The 23,877-nt window shown below is 45.4% G+C and overlaps 1 protein-coding gene across 1 annotated transcript in view; it reads right to left on the bottom strand.

Moving 5' to 3' along the window:
- Positions 1-22,473, bottom strand: part of LOC146786143 (cytochrome P450 2J2-like) — a 109,495-nt gene extending 87,022 nt beyond the window's left edge. Inside the window, exon 1 of the mRNA XM_085635647.1 lies at positions 21,825-22,473. Within this exon, the coding sequence (XP_085491773.1) occupies positions 21,825-21,995 (171 nt within the window). The 5' untranslated portion in view covers positions 21,996-22,473. The remainder of the gene's footprint in view (positions 1-21,824) is intronic.
- Between the last annotated feature and the right edge of the window lie 1,404 nt (positions 22,474-23,877).

The following is a 23,877-nucleotide window of genomic DNA, read 5'->3' as shown; positions in this document are numbered from 1 at the left end:
CCGATTTTCATGGATTTCTTCATTACCGATTTTACCTACATGTCATTTTCAGTTTTACCACTTCATATTTACCACTTCATATTTACCGATTCATATTTACCACTTCATATTTACCGATTCGGTAAATATGTATTCGGTAATTATGAATCGGTATTTTCAAATTCGGTAATTATGAATCGGTATTTACCGCTTCATATTTACCGAAAACTGGTTTTTGGTCTCCTACATCTCACTTGTCTATATACCGGTCGGTAACGGCATATTTACCGAATTTCGGCCGTTACCGACCGGTATTAAGCTACCTACATGAGGCCCCTAATCTCTCCGTAAGTGAATGTTCTTTAACTGTGTAGTGTTCTATACTCGCGTGCCGCTCACATGTGGGCATTCTCTGCCCTGTTGCCTTGCGCTGTCCATTGGCGTTATGATTCTAATGTGTTAATAGTTATTTTTAGACAGTTGGTCAAGCCGGCGCCATGCTTGAACGCATGGCGGAGGGCTGTCTGTGGGATCTTGCTGTAACGACTTAATAAATACCAATTCTATTCTTACCAGTATCCTGTCATCAGACAAAAAGTATTGTCTCCTTAGGGCATCCCTCCCTTGATGAATCTATATGAATTGCAAAAAGTATTGAAACCGCTCAAGTCTCAGTGAAGGAACTAGAAAATAAAACAGTGGAAGTGGTTACCCCTGCACGCATTAACACCTACAAAAAAAAGAGAGAAACCTCTCAAAGTTGTTTTTTTAAAATAACAGACATTTGCTTTCAGTGAGGTAACTTTACGCACAGCAAGAATAGCAGACTGAGTCCAGCAAAAATGTAGTCTGTCAGTCTTGTGGCAAAGTAGGCCCTTTTTCAAAATTCTGTCAAGCGCATAAAAGAGAAAATGTCAGAGGGGGCATGTCAAAGATACTAGTGACAGTGACAATGACGACCCTTTGACTGAAATGAAAGACATGATATTAGTGGTCACAGAGAGTGGAATTAGGTCTGGTGATCCCTCTGATTGTATTGACCCTTATGCTAACATAGTGGTTGGGGAGAATGTGCGACTTCTCGTGGACTCTGATGCACGTATCACTATGATCTCAAAATCTCTTTTCAATGCCAATTTGGTTGATAGACAGCTGTTCCCCCAAGATTGTGCACCTGTGTCCTACGAAGGACGTAAAATAGATCTGCTAGGATATTTAAAAGATATCGTGGAATTTAAAGGTGTACGCATCCCTTCAGAACCGTTTCGCAATACTGTTAGTTGACTACTACTCGAAATTGCCTGAAGTAAAATTACTAGCCAAAGTGGATTCTAAAGAAATCCTTGAATTCATGAAAGAGGTTTTTTTTTTTATGCGGGAGGGTTTTCCCAAGACAGTCATCTCAGACAACGGAGTGCAGTTTATTTCTGCTGATGTTGAGGAATTCTTCAGTGAATCCTCCTTCAACCACTTCAAAAGATCCCTCTATCATCCACAAACCAATGGATTAGTGGAGAGGCTCGACAGGGTCTTTGGGGACTGCATATGGTGGGCTATTTCTCACAACAAAGTAATACTAGTTGCTGTAAGGAACATGCTGTGGTTCTACAGAACCACGCCCCACTCATCCACTGGTGTTTCTCCATTCTAATTGTTAAAGGCCAGGAAGGCTTGCTCTGAATTCAGACCAGCATGGATGTCCAAGTGGTTCAAACAAAGGACCACAGCACATGAACTTGACGCAAGGGTAAGATGCAAAGTTGAGGACACACAATCCAAACAAAAGATATATTTTGATTCTTGGAAAAATGTCTGCAATAGGAATTTCGCAGTGGGTAACATAGTCAAGATAGAGAAACAAAGTTTTGTAAGAAAAGGTGACTCAAAGTTTAGTGATCCTGTTCGCATTGACAAAATCTGTGGCAGTGCTGTTCGCGTCAATCAGTGCAACTGGTGGAATATGAACAAGTTTGTTAAAGTCAATGAGGTGTCACGTGATAATTCTTCTCAGGGTGCAGAAATGGTTACCATGCATCCCCTAGTTCCAAGATCTAACAAATGTGATCTTGTTAATAAACCTCTTGTTTCCCCCAGGAGGATTGGCAGAGATATTAGACTGCCGGCCAGGTTCAGGTAATTCCTATTCATCCCTTCTCTCTCTCTCTCTCTCTCTCTTTCCATCCCCTCTTTTTTGTCTCTCTCTCTTTCTCTTTCTCTCTCTCTCTCGTCTCTGGTTACCCCGCTCTTGCTTTTCTCATTAAGGAAAAGAGAAATAGGTAGTGTTCTATCCTCGCGCGCCCCTCGTGCGTGGACATTCTATGCCCTGTTGCCTCGCGCTGTCCGTTGGCGTTATGATTCTAATGTGTTGACATTTGTTTATAGACAGTTGGTCAAGCCGGCACTGTGCTTGCAAGCATGGGCTCGCTGTGGGATCTTGCTGTAACGACTTAATAAATACCACTTCTATTCTTACGGTATCCTGTTGTCAGTACAAACTGCTCATGAAAAGCGCTGGTGTTGATGATTAAGTGCCAGTGCTGAGCAGTGGAAGCCACAGGCTCAAGTTAAGCACTTTTAAAAGGTGTTTAGAATTTCTTTGAAATCGGCAACCCTATTTTTTATGTTCCACTACTTGATATCAATCTTTTCTATTAAAGCTATTGCCTGTTTTCCATTTCACTGGCTTTTTCTGGAACATAGCAATTCAAACCAATGTACCTCTCATGCTATTGGAGTATGGATTTGATCATGGCACATTGGGGCAGATTTATGAGCACCTTGCGCCACTTTTGCGTCACTTTTAACATGGGAAAAGTGACGCAAAAGTGGCGCAAGGGGCTCATAAATCTGCCCCATTGTGTTTGCCCAACTTTTCCTTGCTGTCTGCAGTCCATAAACATATTGTGAGAAAATTGAACAAGTATCCCTCATTAAAGGTGGACATATAGTTCCTAATCCTGATTAAGGTCTCTAGGGGCCAAAGTATAGCGTGACAGTATGTGACGTGACTCCCTTTGTCTTTATGTTCTTTCTCTGTCACCCCCTCATTCAGACTTTGTCACTTGCTCAATTGCATCATATGTCAAGCATTGCCAGCTGCTTTCATGGTCGTGCTCCATGTGCATTGCCCCTTACTCTGTTAACTATGGCTCGTATTTGTTCTAGGGTTCTTCTTTTGGTTTGACAGATAGTACTCCCTATATATTTTAAGCCACAGGGACACTCAATAACTTATACTGTGTATTTACTTTTACACATTAGGTGTTGTAAGAATGCTGTCCACTTGCAGAGGTGTATACATTTTTGATGATCACAATCTTACATGCTTTGAGCACATTTCCAGAACCCTGGTGTTGCCTTCCATGTGTTCTTTTTGCTGGTGAAATGACTGTGCACCGATTTGTCGCTCAGATTTTGTGCTCGGCTGAATGTCATCTCAGGATGATCCCCCATCGTGCGACTGATGGTGGGACCTAGTTTCAACAGACCCCAATGTTTTTTCAGGATGTGACGTACTGAATTGGATTCTGTAGATAGTGTGGCTATAAATCTAATAGTTTTCGTGTCAGAGCTTCCCTCTTTTTTCTTCAGTATCTTGATGTATCTATTTATTCCACTTTGCAGAGAGCTGTGTTTATGATTTTTGGTGGACATTTCCTAAATACAAATCGTTGTTGTGTCACCGGATTGTGTTTTTCACGTTCACTCTCCTGTTAGCAGTTTATCTAAGAATATTTTGTTTAAAAAAAAAATTGTCATCATTTTTTTTTCTACAATGTGTTGTAAATAAAAATGCAATGTAGAATCTGGAGGTGATAAATGGAAATTACACAGTGGGACATTTCAAAGCATTGTAAAAGCATGCATTGTAGGGAACGTGTATCAACATACCATAGGTATGGGCCCAGAGCAGTGCTTAATTTGAGTCGGTGGTTTCTGGTGCTTCGCATCGGCACTAAATTGTGAACACTGGCACTTATGACACTCTGCCAGATAGTGGCGCTCTCTGCGTCATTTAGAGACGAACAGACCAACAGTTGTTTATTAATACAATATACAGTAAAATGTATTAATTTCTGCCACCCGTGCCTGGTATTGTTAATAGCTGCGTAGATATTGTGGTTAGCAGCACTGGCAGGGGTAATGGATGTTTAAAGCTGCAGTGGCCACCTGACAAGGGCCCAGGCACATGTTTTATTGCAACTTAAGCACTCATCCAGGGGCTTCACCCCATCCAAATACAACAGTTTATCCAACAGCTGACCCACAAAGGCCTGATAGAGGTTATGAGAAAAGCCATTGCTGAAAAATTGTAAATGCTAAAATTACTCCTCTCTTCAAAGGGGTCAATAACATTTCCCTTTGCTGGAATGTGAATTGGGGTGGGTTAACCTCGTTTAGAGATTCTCAGATCTGTTGCACAAACCCCTTGTTTTGTCTGTTAATAGACCTGAGCCAGACATGTGTTACATGCCATGTCAGTTCCCACTTGGATGACTATGATTTCCATGAATTGCTATCCACTACATTACACAATCAAGCACTGTTAAATGCAACAGGATAAGAGCCCTTTCTGATCACAATACACAACACCAAACCACTTCCCATACAGGACCTACTATAAACACACAGCCTTCCAAACGACCACAATGGACAAATGCAACTCCACTGCAAAAACATAAAATGCAAGCAGTAAAATAACTTAGTGAGCTACTAAGATACCGACTCTCACAGGTTTTAATCTTAGCAGGGCTCTCTCGGATGTTTATCCTCTTAGTTTGACAAAGCGAGTACCACTGGATTAGGAAACTGGTGCCTATTATTATTCAAGTGCCAGTTACTGTTCTAGTGTTTGCTAGAAACTTATCCATTTACATGTTGAATTGCCCTGGAGAACATTGGAAGACTGCAGAGTAGCCGTGGATTTCACAGTCATCCTGCAGATGTGTCTGCTACTTTCAGAAAGAATTTCACCAGAAACGCCTAGAGGCATGTCCGTGCGAGTCCAGACAACTAGACATTGGAATGCTCTCATCCTTCATCTGAGGACATACCTGAGTTATCTATATCTGAGATGTAGAACATCCGTCCATGTATGCTAATGTACGGGGTCTGCTGCAAAACCCAGAGATCTTTGCTGTATAATCAGTTTGCTTCTGTAGAAGGGAAGGGGTTACGGTATTCAGGCTTATAATTCTGGCTTTTCATACTATACGGTTTACTGACTATGCTGATGGTATTTTTGCTAGGCAGTTGTTTTCTGATTATGGCACGCATACTGCACGCATACTGCATTCTAGAGCACAATAGTCTCTTTCATATCTTATTGTGGATGAGAACAAGTGTGTGAGCGAAAGGGAGTGTCCTGTAACCGCGATCCGAGAGGGTTGGGGGTGTTGTGTTCTGGGGTGCCAATTCCCTTGTTCCTCCGGCTATGAGTAGGAGAGCAAGTGAGACACTATAGCTAGTCTGACACGGACTTGTGGTACTGAGGTGGTATGGTGACTCAGTCCCTAACTACTGATGTTCTATGGTCCCAGCATATTTCTGTTCCTGAGCAGAATACCTACAACATTACATGCCTTGTCAGTTCCCATTAGGATGACGGTGTTTTCCGTCAATGGCTATTTGCTGCATTCCACTCTCAAGCACTGTTAGATGTAACAGGGTAAGAGCCCTTTATGGTCACCGTGCACGACTCCAAACCACTTCCCATACAAGCCCTACTATAAACACACAGCCTTCCAAACGACCACAATGGACAAATGCAACTACACTGCACAAAACATAAAATGCAAGCAGTAAAATAACTTAGAGAGCTGCTAAGATACCGACTCTCGCAGGTTTTAATCTTAGCAGGGCTCACTCGGATGTTTATCCTCTTAATTTAACAAAGTGAGCACCACTGGATTTGGAAACCGGTGCCTATTATCCAAGCATCAGTTACTATTCCAGTGTTTGATAGAAAGTTATCTTTTTACATTTGGGATTGCCCAGGAGAACACCGGAAAACTGCAGAGCAGTTGTGAATTTCACACTGATCCTGCAGATGTGTCTGTCTACTTTCAGAAAGAACGTTCACCAGAAATATGATGGAAAGGATGTGGCTTAACAGCAAGCACTGTTGACTTTGGACCTGGGGAACCGCGTTCGAGCCTCGGCGTTGGCGCAACATCCTGTGATTCTGGGCACATCACTTAGTCTCCCTGTGCGTAAAAAAAAAAAAAAAAGTGTCCTTTTGCGATGTACCTGGCGCTCATTGTAAAGGGCTCCAATACCTTCGGGTCGAGTTGGCGCTATATAAAACTGCAACAACAAGCATTTGCAATGCAATAGGTCTCGCAGTTACGCAAGTTTAAGCTATTGGCATTGTAAATGACAATGCCTTTTATTTATGTTTTTAAAACAAAAAACAAATTGCAGGAAAATTGAGAGCAGCCATGGAAACTGCTTCAGAAAGGACTATCAAATGGAGATATTCAGTTAGAAGAAATGGAGCATAAACGAGCTTGCATGAAAGGTAGGCATCCTATGAGATTTAAACAGGTGAGATATAGAAGATGTAAAAAAGTCGTAACCTCTCTATGTGGTATGAGGCCTTCAAATGGATATTGGAATTTGCAACATGCAAGAGGAGTTTGCGGCGACAGAACAACACTTTTTCATTTCAACTCAAACAGTAGAGGCGCACGTGTGTTCACAGGCTGTCCCATCCGCAGATGTAGGTGTGCATTTTATTAAATGTTTTCGCAGTTTGAAATACTATCAGTTACTATGTTGTAAATGTAAATGTGATGTCTGCTCACGTGGAAAATACACACAACAGACATGGCGTCAACCTGAATGACAAGTGAAGTACCTTCCTCCTCCACACACCCCATAATGGGAAATAATAGAAGAACTAAATACCTCAACAAATAAACAACAAACTAACATACCAGGCAGAAATAACAGAGTTTTAAAAAATCCAACAGGCACCACCGTGTTAATCCTACATTTGCTCAATAAAGCATTATGGATGTTTTCAATCAGTGTCGGACACTTTGCCAAACAAACGCCTGAGGCATAAAACCTTTCAAAGCACAATCGCCTTTATGCACCAACAGCTAGAAAGCAGTTTTGCTGCAACTCATTCAGCATAAGTGGGGCGGTTCTGCAGAGAAGCAACTGCCATCAAGCATAAAATTCCCAAAAATTAAGGGGCATATTATCAAGACAGGCGATAAAAGTATGGCCGCTTTAGCGGCAGCAAACTGCCGCTAAAACGGCGATAATGGGCTTGATAATATGCTCTGTGGAATTCCAATTGAAGCCCATGTTAGATGTCCTTCACATCTAACATGGGCTTTAATTGGAAATCCATAGAGCATATTATCAAGCCCATTATCGCCGTTTTAGCGGCAGTTTTCTGCCGCTAATGCGGCGATACTTTTATCGCCTGTCTTGATAATATGCCCCCTAAGGGAATTCCACTGTTACGTTATGGAATTCATTTGGACAAACTCAAATCAGCCACAGGCTGCTTGAGTCGCCCCCCTCCTAGAACTGTGGGTAAATAAAGGAAAGCTGGTGCTTACACTGCTGCCTCGAGCACAGGCCTGCTGTCAATACAGGAAGCGGATCCAGAAAACCGTAGTCAGCTATGAATATTAGCAAGGTCATTGTCAGCGGATGAAGCAGGTCAGCTGTGCTTATCAGCTCACCACATTAACACGAGATTACAAAAAACACACAGTGCCATTAACTGTCATGCATTCCAAGCATTTCCGGCAAGCACTCCCATGTTTGCTGGAATTATCTTAAAACAACTCCTCCACAGATTAATAAACTAAGGCTCCAGTAAAACAACATTAGCAGGACAGAGGGGTGCAAAAGCCATCAGAGAGGGCCCCCTTGACTTGACTGTGCTATGACAAAAGCGCAGTGGGCCCCAATGCCAGCGAGAAAATTGTTCCTCAATGCCCCGGTTTGGTAGTTTAAAAAACACAGCTACTGATTGGGGTGGATTGGGTCACCCGCATCTCCAGGCCCCGGTGCACTGCACCTGCTTCACTATTACAGCTACGCTCCTGACTTAACTGGACAGGACCGGGGTGTCTGTCGAGGGCCAGAGGCCGAGCTCGCTGTAGGCAAAGAATCCACAGACAATTGCATGTGCCCAGAATTTGGAGGTACCTCATGGGGCTCCGTAGAGATAGGAAAGCTGGAGTTTAACCCAGGACCTCTGGCCCTGCCATCCACGGGGCCCTTTTGGATGAAGGGAAAAGGGGCGGTTGTTAAAAGCACGAAGTACGTTCTAGTGCAACACAAAAACGAAAGAGCTGAAGAGGGGAAAAAACATATCCACCCTAAACAGCTGAAAGGTCCTTCAGTAAACAATAACATTTCCCAAGGGGGCCATCGTGCTGACCTTCAAGAAATGAAGCGGACCCTCAGACCTAGACACCAAGCACCGGGGCCCACGAATACGTAGCAAACAATTAAGATAGTGTACACAGTATAAAATAATATAGCCAGGAATGAAACCGCGGCGTCTGGCGTGGTACTCTGCACGAGCGCGTCCAAGGCCTCGCTCACCATTTCTGCTTTCTGCCTATGCTGACAGCAGCTATTTAGAAGCAGCGCTATTTAGAAGCAGTGCTATTTAGAAGCAGCGCTATTTAGAAGCAGCGCTATTTAGAAGCAGCGCTATTTAGAAGCAGGGATATTTAGAAGCAGGGCTATTTAGAAGCAGCGCTATTTAGAAGCAGCGCTATTTAGAAGCAGCGCTATTTAGAAGCAGGGATATTTAGAAGCAGGGCTATTTAGAAGCAGCGCTGTTTAGAAGCAGCGCTATTTAGAAGCAGGGCTATTTAGAAGCAGGGCTATTTAGAAGCAGGGCTATTTAGAAGCAGCGCTATTTAGAAGCAGGGCTATTTAGAAGCAGGGCTATTTAGAAGCAGCGCTATTTAGAAGCAGGGCTATTTAGAAGCAGGGCTATTTAGAAGCAGGGCTATTTAGAAGCAGTGCTATTTTCTTAAGCACAACCGGTTTCCCCCATTTCAGCATTCCAGAACTGCCGTGGCCTTGAGGGTAAAAAAGCCTGGTGTTTAGAATCTCTTTTAAAAACAGAATAAGCATGCTTGACACGTGGTACAGAGAGAGCTGATCGAAAAGCTCACGCCACAATCCAATAAAAACCGCGGATGGATGCCACCGTGGCCCAGTGTTATGCGGACTGCACGGCAGCGTCCCCTCAGGTTACACCCCAATGTAAATCCGCTGTCCCACACATCTAGACTCAGAGGATGGGAAAATTGCACCGCAGTAGGTGCAGGGAAAAAAGTGAATACATCAACAACACAGACATAGTAAAAACAGCCAAAATAGATTTTCAAATAATGAAGAGAAAAGCTGCAGGGGCGGTTTTCTAATTAAAGTGAATGTCAGAGACAGGTTTCCAGCTGACCAGAGCCGTCCGTCTACAACACCTGCACCCAGTGGCCATCTTCACGTCCCCCGTCGTCGCTCATTAGGAACTGACCAGAGAAACAACCTGCAAGACCCCAGCGACTGATGGGCTGACAGCCGCATGCATTCATTATGCATTGAACTAGATGGATGTAAATATACCCTCCGTCAGAGACTGATAGATACAGACCCACCTGGACAGACGCACACGATTGCACCCCCTCCACACAGCGGGCTGGGCCAAGTACAGGTTCATCACATAGCCACACAACAGAAAACTACAGAAAAACAGGGACAACTCCTCCCCTTCCACACAACACACTCAGACACGCACAAGCTTAATACAGACAGAGCAACTCAGCACACGCACTATACAAAACAAGCATGACCCCCCCAACCACACCACGATTGACAAGCGCAGGCTCAAAACACAAAGCCATTCAGCATTTACGCTCTACACGAAAACACGCACGAGCCCTATCCACCCACATTACACACGTTGGCAAGCTGGCTCCTTGCCGATGTGACAGTGGATGACAAAGGACACATAGTTGTTGTTGGTGCTCCTTCAGCGGTTTCATTCTCACCAGATAGAAGGCTTTCTTCCTCGCCTTCCCCTGGCCGCCTGTGTCTGGGGCAGCCCGGCGGCGAGGGGGAGGTACTGACGGCGGCTGAGGAGGCGGTGGCGAAGGAAAACATCCCGGGCTGCCTGGCATGTGTTGAATCCACCATCCGTCCACTCCTGCAGCCTCAGCGCCGATCAGACACACTGGCGCGGGCACGCATCCACGTGCTCACACATACACAGGATTAGGAGAAAGACACACACACACACGGGGGGAGCCCACCCCAAGCCTGTAACTTCTACGAACCTGCGGCGAGAACCAATCTGAGCAGGGAGATGCTGACACACTGGCGCACAGGGCACACACACACGCATCCATGCGCTCACACATACACGCAGGGCTCGAGTCGGGGTACCACGCGGGTGGACGGCGTCCCCCCACTTATTTTACCGGGTTTTTACCGGGTGGACGCCGTCCACCCTGCCCAAAAGATGGAGCCGGTACCCGAGCCTGCGCGCGAGCTCAGCACTCACCAAACCTAACCTTCTATTGTCGAGAGAGGGCGAACAGAGCTCTTTAAGTTGTTTCACGTTGATGGAGCCGTTCAGTATGACAGACGGGCGCTCGTGGCCGTATATTAGAAAAGGTCAGTATGTGTTTATGCATTTCAGACGGAGACCGGCAAATTTACTGTGGGCAATAAATACGCACCGAACAAGCGCATCTTTAATTTCCCCGCTCCTTTGAGTGTCAATACGGTGACTAATTCCAACGTAAACATTCTCCTTTTCCCTTTGAACCTGCCCCCATCGCCTTCTAACCTTTGTTAATTAGTGGGGACTCCATCTCGTGACGTCACTTCCGGCTGTGAGGTCACTTCCGGTGACACCACCTAACTTGGAGCGTCCCCCCACTTCTTTTTTAGGACTTGTGCCCTGCATACACGGGATTAGGAGAAAAACCCACATACACGGGGGAGGGGGCGAGCACCCCAAGTCTCAGTGACCTCTACAAACCTGCGGCGAGAACCAATCTGAGCAAGGCGATGCTGCCACACCAAAGCCAAGAAAAATGCTTGTTTCTTGTGTACTGTTAGTGAGAGACCAAAAGTCAAACCGGACTCAGTAACATTATCCACCTTGTCCAAAAGAATATAGGTTTATTTAGCACAGCAAATGAAATCCTAACTTTTGCACGTACCATACAACAGCATGGTTACATTTAAAAACATTTAAGGAACCCCTAGCTAACTTACAAAAAAGCTCTTAAACATTGTGCTGAAAGTAACAAAATCTGTTGTAAAGGCATCTGTGACAGGAAACCTAAGCCATGGCAGAGGGTGTTCCCGGCATCTGTTCTCCAGGAATATTCTTTTGCAAATGCACTTCTAACGTCATGTTTTAGAACTTTGAGCACCCAGTAATGACCCTGGACATAAATAGAAAGATTCTTAGCCACTCTGCCGGGATCTCGCTACGTGGTATTTATTCATCCCACAGTTCAACATGCGCAGACATAATAACAAACGAAGGCTAATTGAGTGCGGTCTGGGTAGTGGAAAGAAACTACTGAGTTTAGGTATCGGGTAACTAACTCAGCATGAAGAGACACTCTGGCTCCTGAGGTCAAGTGGTTAGGAAAAGTAACAAGCAGCATGCGCTGCACACCCCTCGCGCACACCCGCTCCTTGCGCATGCGCCGCTGCCATGTTTAGGTCAGGCAGCGATGCGCAAGACAAACAAAAAGTCCAAACAGTGCGGACTAAAACTGTAGTTGGTGGCCGCTGCTTCCAGACTACACGGAAGTCAGTGGAGCCACTGAAAACAAAGGTAAGAAATGCGAGAACAACACTAAGCCAATGGCAAGCAGCAGGAGAAACTACTGGCTGCTTGCCAACATATAGAGATTACTTTAGGTCTCGCTGAGACAGCGCATGCAGCGCATGCGCTGCCAAGGCGAGACCTAAAAAAGGCACAGAGGCATGTCCGTGACAGTCCAGAGAAGTAGACATTGGAATGCACTTATCTCTCATCTGTGGGCGTTCCTGAGTTATCTTCTTTCCGGAATGCAGTTGAAAACCAACTTTGTTAAACAACATTCTACTAACTGTGTATAGGGGCCTGAGTGCGTATTTACAGCAGCTCACCAACAACACAATGACCCTGCAGCCGCAGTTGCCGACTTCGAAATTATGGAACCAGGTTCGAGTCCTGGCGTTGGCTCAACAACCTCTTGTGATTTTGGACAAGTCACTTAATCTCCCCTGTACTCCAAAACTCCACAAGTCTGACCTTGCATAATTTATCCTTGTACTCACATAAAGGTGGAAATGTGCAAAATCCACGCTATATAAAACTGCAGTTTTGTTGTAAACTGCCCCTCCCTCTCACCCCTTACGACAGCTCAAAGCCACCACTAATAATGTCGTCTAATAGTCAATGTGGAAGTATTAAACTTTCCTTTAGAAGCATATGAAGGGATTTAGGGACACCTTTAGGGCCTGATGATATGTTGGCTGTTAAATTACAATCCGTGTGCTGCATGGATCAAAATGGGAGTTGTGTGGGATAGCTGCAACTCTTGTAATTCTACCCTGGTGAATTTTGCAACTAACCCAAAATCGATTGGCGGACAAACTCTGAAAATCCCGACACATGCATAATTTGGTGCAGAAAGCACAAAATCATGCTTGTAATTCCTCGTCGTTTCCCCATGGACAGCTTGGAATTAATAATATATGTCACACCTTGGAAATTGTTCATCTCACAACAGCATCACTATTTACTTGGTACCTCCCATCCTGGGATGGTACTGGGTACCACCCATACAGCTGGCCCACTGGTAATTCAGGCTTACGCTTTGTGTCAAACCCACAAAGCAAGAAATGCTGGGGGTCTCTCCCCACTTAAGAATCTTTATTTTATAGGTGTTTCAAAGATGCATTTTTTTAACATATGAAAACTATGGCTCCAATTAGGGAGAGGAAATAATGTAAAGCGTCCCTAACTAATTTACGAGACATTTTACTTTGGTCTGACACATTATGAATACACCTCTGGTGGTACTGGAAGTTGCAATGTGTAGGAAATAACCATCTTTTGTAGGGTAATCCCCCAGATTTTTCTTTATGTTGCTAAACCCGATATTGTTGGCCATAGGACTCTGCGCTCTTTACTCCTATGAAACAGTGGTAAGTGCTTGCGCTATCCCCATAAACATGTCAAAATTAGCAAACACCTGATTGGCATTTTTACCTTAACTGATTTTCATTTTTAGATTGACTGCAGATCCTTGTACAATAAAGTTTTACAAAAACCATGACAAAATAAATTGAGAACTACCTAAAAGCTGGCGGCAATCCCAGACCTATTGACTTTGCCAATGCTTATTATCATTGGCAGTAAAGTAAAGGTTTCTTTCGTGTAAAACATGCATTTCGTGCCCTCTTCTAAATCTTTTTGGGGTGCCCCTGTTCTAGAAAACTGAATAATATTATTGTTTGTGACGTGATCCTCCCTTTTAAAGCAATTCCATCAAATTCTCATGAATTGCCTTTAAAGCAGTTTGCCCTTGCTACATGTGGGATGAAATCTGGATTCGTGAATTGTGAGAATCTGCATTGTTAATTGAGCTGGGAACCAGACTCAAGTAACAGGCAAAAACCTTGTCAGGGTGCACCACAAACAGTCACTACATTAACCTGTACTTAACGCTCTGATAGTTTGGTACAAAAGCAGTCAGGCTTAACTTACAGGAAATATGAAAAGTATTTTTACAGCACTTAAACAGTAATAAAGTGAAAACACTAACAAAGAAAAATCACACACCAATGTAGAGAAATTGAGTAAGTTATAATAAATGATTTGTCACCAAAACAACACAAATCAAATCAGTACAACCGGATTCTGAATGTTTAAAGTTTAAAATGAAAAATAGTACCTAAACAATCAAAGCGCCAACCGTGGGCGTCTAGTCGAAGAAGACTGGGACTAAGTTGAATGCTATTGCTGACCACGATGGAGCGTGGTTCAGGTACGCAACATGGATTGGGCCTGGTCTCCGCTTACTTTTGGACTTAGGTAAAATATTGAAGGAAAAATGTCTGAGAAGGTAACGTTCAGCACGTGAAGGCAGTTGTCGGTGTCAGAGGAGGAGGCGTCATCATTGGGAAGCCGCTGTGCAAAGTCATGATGAAGATTTCTACATTCAGACTTAGTCCCTTTTATGGAAGTCAAATATCTCCATAAGGATGAAGCTGCAGGCTGTATTTGACAAGTGCTCTATGAAGCCAGAAACCCCTTCTGTGAGGAGTAGGCCTGGGCAGTGAACTCTGCTCCGCTGGCAGAACTTGCTGAGTTTTCCGCGATCCACGGAGCACGCAGAGATTTTTCCTCACTCACCAACATCAAGTTGGCAAGTTCAGGCAAGGAAAATCAGATTTATCAACACAGGCGATCATGGATGGTTGAGACCGCTTACGCTGAGACACCTTCATTTGCGTTGAGAAAGCTGCCATTCGGGTAGAAAATCTACTCAAGCGGCAAGAAAGGAAGCAGCCTCTTCTTGAGCTGTGCGTGGATTCGTCCACACTGATTTTACAGTGAGGGACAAATACCCGGCACTGAATATCAACACAAAAGGCATGAACAAATGTACTCCGCCACTTGCGGAACTCCGCGTAGCACTGCAAACATTTTGGTCACTTTGCGGAGTTCCAGGTAGCGGAAGTCCGCAAACTCTGCTCAGGCCTAGTGAGGAGCCGCTGAACCGAATTTGCTGTTGTGGAGATGAACGTAGCGGCAGCTACCACAAAGTCAGACTGACTGGCGATGCACCTTGGGCGGATTGGCGAGCAAGTAGGTCCTGGTTCCACTCGGTTCACAGATAACGTTTCGGCTGAAAAAATTCCACGTCCCAAGATTTGGATTGGGGCTATCTGGGGTACTTTAACACCACTTCCAAGGGTCCAGGACTGGACGAGTACCCCTTTGAGGGTCAGGACTCACTCAGGCTAGGTCCAGGTGCGGGTTCAAGATGGTTGGAGCTCTTTCTGTCCCTTAGGTTGTGATCAGGGTGCCAGCCAACTAGTCCTTGCATTCACTCTGGAAGTCCTGGGTTCAAACACAAAAGCAGGTCTCAAGCCACAGGGCAGGCAGTCCTCTGAGGGCAGAAGGCAGGCTTCAGTCAGTAAGGCAGTTCTCTTGGTGCAGCAAGTTGGTCCTTTCAAGTGCACAGAAGGGGCCACAGGCAGCAGGGCAGTCCTTCTGCAGGTCCAGAAATGAACTGAGGAGTGGGTCTGTGGGACCTAATTTTATACCTGGTGCCTGCTTCGAAGTGGAAGAAACTTATGATGTTTTTCTTTCAGTGAAGTGCCTGGAATTTCCTGCCAACCTGTACTGGTCCCTGCAGACTGCAGTCCCAATAGGCTAGTAAGAAGTTATTTGTGTGTGAGCTGCGGCAGTGTATTTTTAAAGTGCACGCGGGGTTGTGCACAGGATGAGAGAGCAGACTCACTCATCCTGTCCGATTGCCCATCCTGCCAAAACCCATTACCACTATTGCGTGGCTGTCTGGGAGGACTACACAAAGGCCAACTGGCAACTATGCCTAGTTATGTGATCCAGGAACAGGCTACGTACACCACATGGTTAGAACAAGAAAATGCCAACTGAAAATCCAACTTTAACATTAAAGAGGATTTTAAATTATGATTCGACCCCAAAAATGACATTTGGACTTGCTCCCAAACAAAATTATCACTTATAAATGTAATAAGGTAGCCCAACGTTATCCAATGGGAGGAGCAGGCCCCATAGTAGTGAAAAACGAATTTGTGAGCTTTTCAATACAAGGACATGCAAAATGTAAAAGTACATGTACACCCTTTTTAGATACAATACACCCTGTACTAAGAACTGTTTAGGGCCTATCCTTATATGTATTGGAAAGGGAGTTTGAGGCTTGGCAAAAGGATTCCTTTGCTAAGTCAAATTGGCAGTTTAAAACTGCACACAGGCTGCAATGGCTGGCCTGAGACATGTTGTAGGGGGCTACTTAAATGGGTGGTACAATACGTCCTTCCTGCCCACTAGTAACATTTTATTTGCACGTCCTGGGTACTTGTTGTACCACTATACTAGAGACTTATAAGTAACTTAAATATGCCAGTCAGATGCAAGCCAACTTTACCATGTTTTAGAGAGTGAGCACATGCATTTTTGAACTGGTCAACAGGGTTAAAGTGCATAAAGTCCTAAGGCCAACAAAAACGAATTAAAAAAAACAGGAGGGAAGAAGGCAAAGGGTTTGGGGGTGACCTTGCAGAGAGGACTAAGTCCAACATGGACTGAGGCATTTCTATCTGGGCGCAGAGAAGCAGCGGCTCCTCCACAATGGCGAGGAGTGTTGCCCCACAGTCTGGCTCAGAGCCAAGAAATGAAAATTAAATGACGTTCGGTTTCTCATTTGCCAACTCTGAGCCAGTGCTGTAGGGAGGGGAGGGCTGAGGCATGGGAGGGGGGAGGAGGAGTGCTATGTGCACTCCCTAAGTGCACAAACGTGTTTGGTCAATCGTCTCAGGCCGGCCAAAACACAAATGCACACTTAAGGTTTCTACAGCCCGGCTGCATGGTACAGCCGGCATGGAGAAACCCCACAGACTCCTTGACCTGGCGGAGCTTCTTTCTAGCCCGCTCAGGCTAATCCCCACGCTGCTCTGCAGCACGGAGATTGGATGAGAGTCTGGGCTACTGGGACCAGGAAGAGGAGAGGAGGTGTGACGCGGTAGGCGGCCAGCGGCTTCAGGTACGTTTTTTATTTTTTTTATTATATTATTACTAACTGCCATGTGACCTACCCACCCCACGATCCCTCCCACGTTCCCTCCTTCCGCCCTACCACCCTTTGTTTGTGGTGGCTGCCGCCGTCGCAGATTACACAATTAGGTGCATAATTTCCCTTCAGTCCCTGAAGTTAATATCCATTTGGTGTGACAGAAGTACTAGTCAGATGTCCTTAGATTTACTATTCAGACAGACAGGGGATGCTTCCTTTTGCAAAAGACTGATCCATGCTCTCTAAAGAAAGGTCGCTTTCTGAGCCCAAGATCCCAGATTCAAGCACCTTGCTCGGGACAGGGCGCTGGTACCTGGGTTTGTTGGTGAAAATTGTGTGTGAAACGTAGCCTTAATACCCTGCAGTACACCAGAAGCTGATAGCCTACGATAGGCCATTCAAAGGTGGTAATGAAGTTACTGTGAGATGACATTTGGAGGCCTATACAAAACACTGAATAAATAAATGGATGTGTGTGAAAAATGGCAAAAGGGTCTGACCAGGAACAGAGCTCTGTTAAGGGAGGTGCAATCCGATGCCTCCCTGTGCCATCATGAATGGCCACACAAGCATACCAGGCCAAGGCCCATATGTACAGCGCCATTTAGCGTTTCTTAACTGACCGAATCGCTATTTCGTCCATTAAGAAATGCTAAATAGGCTTCCCATATGTATTAAAGCAGAATTGCGGTCGCAAATTGCGTATTCTACCCTGTAGAAATTGCATTTTGTGATTACCAATATTGGAAATCGCAAATAGGGATTTTCTTTGTGATTTCCTAAGCACATATTCAAAGCAGTTACCAAATGCAAAATGGCATTCATGAAATACTATTACCATCGATTCCAATTTGATCATAACAATGTGAAAAGTGGAAACAGGGCCCCCAAAATACACTTTTTGCTGTGCCAAGTGCACCCACTTGCCCAAGGGCATTGGAGTGCTGTACACGTACGCCACTTTCTATTTTTTTTTAGATGTAAGGGGGGCCTAGGCCCATAGGCAAAATTGCTTTTGCATTTCCTAAATAGCGATTTCATAATAGAGATTGCGACTCTGTAGGAATGGCTATTAGGGAATCACAATTTTAGTACATTCCATTTTGCATTTCCTAAACAGTGATTTCTTGGGATTCACTCTTTAGAAAATAGAAGCTTTGTACAAATGGAACCAATACCTTAAATTACCGGTGGGGGGGGGGCCAGATGGTCAGAATGACTTTTTACCAGGGGCTGTGAAAGTCATTGCACCTGAGTCAAGGCTGGCTTTTGCCTCCATCCAAACTACATAAACTCCTGACACTGTTACTTGTGATTAAACACCGGCCAAATTAGCTATTTTCCAGTCTCAGCTCTTAACGTATCCTTTAAAATTGTGTACTTTCTCTACTTCCGTTCACGCCCATTATCAAAGCCACACTGATGGCAAAGGATTAGTGGCAAAATAATGGCTATTAAAAATAAACTCGTAAGATTGGCGGGTGTATCTGTCTGTGTCGGGGAGAGGCGTGTCCCACCCACACTCAAAGGACCAGTCCTTACATAAAGCCTGAATAACCAGACAGCGATTACCACAGTAGGACCGAGTGCGCTCTTGCGACCGGTTCTCATAACGCCTTTTCAAGATTTGAAGTATTTTAAAGTGTGTATTTTTGAAATCTTGTAGTTCAGAAACATTTGCTTTGGTCCTCTTTGGTACCCAACAGAGCGGGATTGGCCGTAGCGGGCATCGGACGTTTCCCCGGTGGGCTGGAAGGGTATGGGGCGGTTTTAGAGGGGGGGGGGGGCGTTTTTGTTGGAGGGCCGGTTTTGCAGCAGTGCTGTAATATCGGCCCCCTGTAACAAATGCAGCAATGCTGGGGGCCGGTGTAGTTAAGCAGCAGTGCTTCACTCTCGCTCCCTCGCCCCCCCCTCCTCCCCCCCACCAGGGGCCGGTCCGATATTATTGCCAGGGCTGCTGTGTGTTCTCAGTCAGGCGCTGGTACCCAAGTGAATACTGGAAGGAATAGCACGCACACGCGTCATTGAGTCACCGGGAGGACATCGTAAGGAGAGATGCAAAACTTTGGAACATTTTCCTTAAATATTAAGGGGCATATTTACAAGCCCCTTGCGCCATTTTTGCGTCTCTTTTAACATGGGAAAAGTGACGCAAAAGTGACGCAAAATTGGCGCAAGGGGTTTGTAAATATGCCCCCAAAATGTCCAGGATTATGGGCAAGTTAGGCAACTCTGCATAATTGTCACTGGTAAATGTGTAATTCTCTGCCGCAAATATTCCTATATTTGGCTGTTATAAAAATACCACGTCCAGGGCTCCCTCAGTGAACCAATCCTTACTTTTCTCGATTTTCCCACTTTTTCCTTACAATATTGTTTAACTGTTGCTGTGCTGTGAATATCGCTTTCAAATGGATGAGAGAGACTTTGTGGTTCTGTAGTTTCCACAGGCCATCATTGCATCCCTTAGACTGTGCTCTGTCTACCGTGTATCCTGGTATGCTTTTATACCATCGTCGCTTTTTGATTTGTTTGGTTCTGTTCTGGAAACTTAATAAAAAATCTTATGAAATCAAAATCTTTCCTTGCATGCACCAGGGCCTATGGAATTCCTGCTAAACTACTAATCCGACATTACAAAACATTTTAGTGAGGCGCATGGGAGAGGACATATGCTTCTTGGCTCATAAAGCACCTCGGAACGCCTCGTCCCTCTGAAAAAGGGTAAACCCCAGAGACGAGCACCGGCCCCATGGTTTGATGACTCCCTAAGAGCTCTCAAACTAGCATGCAGACAGGCTGAGAGAAAATGGAGGCAGGGTTACTCTGACACTCATAAAACCCTCTGGAAAACACACCTCCGGGAGTATAAAACTGCCATCGCCCTAAACAAATCCAAACATTATTGCTCCATCATAACTAATGCCACGAACAGTTCAAAGAGTATTTTTCAAATACTCAAAAATCTGACCAACCCGGACTGTGTTACCTCTACACAGCCTCCCACCCAAGCCCTCTGCGACAATCTTGCAGTGTTTTTTATCAATAAAATAAACACCATTATTCACAACCTGAAAACACCACCCTCCTCAGAAACTTCTAACCTGCTGAGACCAGACACCAGCCCGCGGATCTTGTCGCTCCCTGGCTCTGTCCTTCTGGCTAGACTGGGGGAATTCCCTCCGATCCCGGCCGTCGAGTTTGAAAGACTTGCGCATGGTATCACCTCGGGTTCCCCACTTGACCCCCTACCTCCAAAAATATGGAAAAATTTTGGTATGGAACTTTTTGACACCATGCGCCTAATATGCAATCAGTCCTTGCAGAGTGGCTTTGTTCCAACCCCTTGGAAACAGGCACTAATCACTCCTCTTTTAAAGAAACCCTCCCTGAGCCCAGACTGTCTTTCCAATTACCGACCCATCTCTCTGCTGCCGTTCCCAGTGAAGGTCGCCGAGCGTTGGGTCAGTTCATGCCTGTCCACCCACCTGGAACAAAATAACCTTCTTGACGATCACCAGTTCGGGTTCCGTCCTGCCCACGGCACAGAAACAGCAGTTTTAACTGCCATGGAGGATCTTCGAATGCGTGCAGACAGGGGCCAGCCAGTGGCATTGATACTGCTGGACCTGTCTGCCGCATTCGACACGGTCAACCATGCTAGGCTGCTGCAGAGACTTAGGGAAGTGGGAGTGGAAGGCACTGCATTGCTTTGGTTTCATTCCTATCTTCGGGACAGAAGACAGGCTGTCTCTCTTCCCCCTTTTCAATCCGCCTTTGCAACAGTACCCCAGGGAGTCCCTCAGGGCTCCTCTGTCAGTCCCATCCTCTTTAATGTGTATCTCATCCCGCTAATTAAATTGATCCAATCCTTTGGGGTCAAAACAATAAATTACGCGGATGATACACAGCTTATTCTCTCATGGGAAGGTGAAGATGCCATTCCTTTTTCTACCTTCCACGACTGTTTAAGAGAGACGGCTGGATGGCTACATAGTAATTCCCTCCAGTTCAACTCCGCGAAAACGGAGGTCCTGTTCTGTTCAGGCACCAAGATACCCCGTCAGTTTCCGAACGAATTCTGGCCCCCGGAGTTCAGAGACAAACCTCTGCCAGTTCCTTCGGTGCGCAACCTGGGAGCCATGCTGAACAACACATTAAGTATGGAGACCCATGCGACAAAAACCGTGGGGATCTGCACGGCCCTGCTTCGATCACTGCGGAAAATCTTGCCTCTTCTCCCGGCACAAGCCAGGGCGTCGATAGTCAGGTGCACGATACTCAGTCGCCTTGACTATTGCAACGCCCTGCTCCTGGAGTCTCCAGTCACGACACTGAACCGACTACAGCGAATTCAATCTGCCGCCGCCAAGCTGGCCCTTGGCTGGACGAGAAGGGCCTCAGCCACAGCAGCTCTGGCTGAGCTACACTGGCTACCCCTAAAACAAAGAGTGGCATTCAAGTCCCTCTGCATTGTCTTTAAGGCTCTGCACGGACTTGGACCTAAACCTCTGCAAGCCCTGTTCCGGTGGTACACTCCTGCCAGAGACCTACGTTCATCTTCTGCTTGTCTGGTAAAGGTACCCAGATTCAACAGAACTAGAACAGGGGGCAGATCTTTCAGTGTAGCTGCGGCCAAGCTGTGGAACAGCCTGCCCACTGACATACGTCAAACACCACAGCTTCTTCCCTTCAGGAGACGCATTAAGACATGGCTCTTCCCCAAATAAACTGCCCGTCTGACTGTTCTTCCGGTTTACCGTTAACAGAGTAATTTCCAGCGCCAGGAAGCCTGCAAGGTGTCAGTTTGCGCTTTACAAATTCTCAAAATAAATAAATAAATAAATAAATAAATAAAGTGTCATTCCCCAGGATTCATTGTTACCTCACTTCCGTCTCTTAAGATGGCGCCATGCCAGGTAACACACCGGCTCTCACCCTGGCAGCACACACACACACTCCAAGGGCGCACCACCATCCACGAGGTCACGGTACCTGCACGAGGGTCTCGCTGCGCAGCTCAAAGCGGAGGGTCCACAGGTTGCCGATGATGGGGTGCGGGGTGGGTCCGGGGGGATACCGTCTCCTCGACCACTGAAGCTTGAGGTAGCGAGCAGCCAGGAGAGTCGCCAACAGAGCCAGAAACAGCTCACTGATGGCCAGCATGGTGCACCCCTCGACTCCTCTCTTTATCCAGATCGAGCCCTGTCTTCTATTTTTTCCCTCCCCCTTTTCTTCTCTTTAGCTTTTGTATATCTTGAAACGTTTTTTTTCTTTCTCTATTCCTTTTCTTGCCGTCATGTACTTACTGCCCTTTTCCCGTATTTTTATTTTACCCACGTGCTTATCTGTGCCCTGGAGATGCTTTGCCCCATTTTTCCTTTTAGCACAGCCACCCTTTTTCCTTGCCTTCCTTCTCACTGCTCTCAATAGCTCTCTGAATCTCTATTCTTTCCTGTCACTATATGATGGTTTTTGGGAAATGTCCCGTTTTTTGTGGTTTAAAATTCTCGTCACCCTATTCTAGCCTTATCTCCTCCACTCCTCGGTTTTGCAGCCCTTCGCTCTCTTCTCTCTACCCCTCAGACACAGGTTCAAGCTCAGTGTGAGTGCTGTGTTTCTACTCAGGTAACTTTTTAAAAACAAAAATCACAGCGACCAATCAGCTGGGTGGAGGACCTTTTGCTGCCGCGCCCGCGTCCTCCCGCAAGCCCTGAAGCGCACAGGTTCGACGGCATTCCTCGTGTTTCTGCTGGTGCACACTGCGCGAGACCCTCGCGTGCTAATTTAAAGAAAATCAGACGAAAGCAGAGCCTGGCAGACAACCTACGCATTTGTGTTTTAAAATCTTTACTACAACAAGGCAGTTGGCAGCAATGAGAAACGTGACAGTAAATCAGTTGTGTTTTATTCATTAAGTAGCATAGCAGGTTAATGTGCCTGCTTCAAAGCATTTTGTGTAACATGCATGTCACAGATTCTATTGTATGGTGGTAAGTAAGGCCTTATTACTACAAACACTACCACTGTGTCACGTTTTAAATCGTGACTTTGTGGTGCCCCTGACCTTGCCATCACAAAATATAGTGCCTGCCAATAAGGCTGATATGTGAGTCCTACACCTTGTAAGCTTAATTATTTAATGTGACATTTCCTGTACATTGATTTACACATTTTCATGGTATATTGTCTCTGTATAAGGTGTGCATGTGATGTAAAGCGCTCTGACACTCTACATTGGGATGACTAGACTTCTAAACACTTTAATAAAAAAAAAAAAGTAAGTGCTCTTTAAATCGGTAATTCCTCATTCAGACAGATGCAGCTGACAGTCCTACAGTGCATGGATATCTCTTATGTGCATGTGTTGAACCAAGTCAGAAACCCTGCCACCAAACCATAGTTTCTCTTAGGTACTTGGGGGCATATTTACAAGGAATTGGTGTAGGGCAGCGTCTTAAATCATGTTGCTGCACTGCCCTGCTCCAATTTAAAAGGACAGGAATGCACCACATTTACAAGATACAGGGCATTCCTGACCTTTCAGGTTGGGCACATTTTGCAGCCGAGTTAACGCAGGCCCCCTTGCACAAGGGCTTTAAGTGGGCCGGGTCTCACCGGTGCTGAGCACCGGCAGTTTTTGAAAGGAGGCCACGAAACGGGCCTCTATCGGGCTCTGTTTTGTGCCCTAGCACAGGCGGTACGTTTTTTCCCGGACTGCGGTGACAGCAGGCACATCGATGTGCGCGTGCTCACACTGCTCACTTCTCACTAGTGGAGAAGTTACGGCATGACATCATGTGAGGTAAGCATTGTTGGGGAAGGAAAATCCTTTAAAGAGAGTTAATTTCTATCTGGATTTCCCTTCTCTTTTTGAAACTCAGGAGCAGGAACATTTTTGTTGTGTCACTAGGGCTTTAAGAGGAAGCTTTTTCAATATTATGTACAAGCCATAGTTGCTACATTTTTATCTTATGCAACTAGCAACCATTGACAAAGCCAATAGTCCTGACTTGTTGTAGGTATGATGTTACTTGTTGTATCGCAT

The sequence above is a fragment of the Triturus cristatus genome, chromosome 11 (genome assembly GCF_964204655.1).
Source record: "Triturus cristatus chromosome 11, aTriCri1.1, whole genome shotgun sequence".
Lineage (NCBI taxonomy): Eukaryota > Metazoa > Chordata > Amphibia > Caudata > Salamandridae > Triturus > Triturus cristatus.
This window is presented reverse-complemented; position numbering and strand designations above follow the sequence as displayed.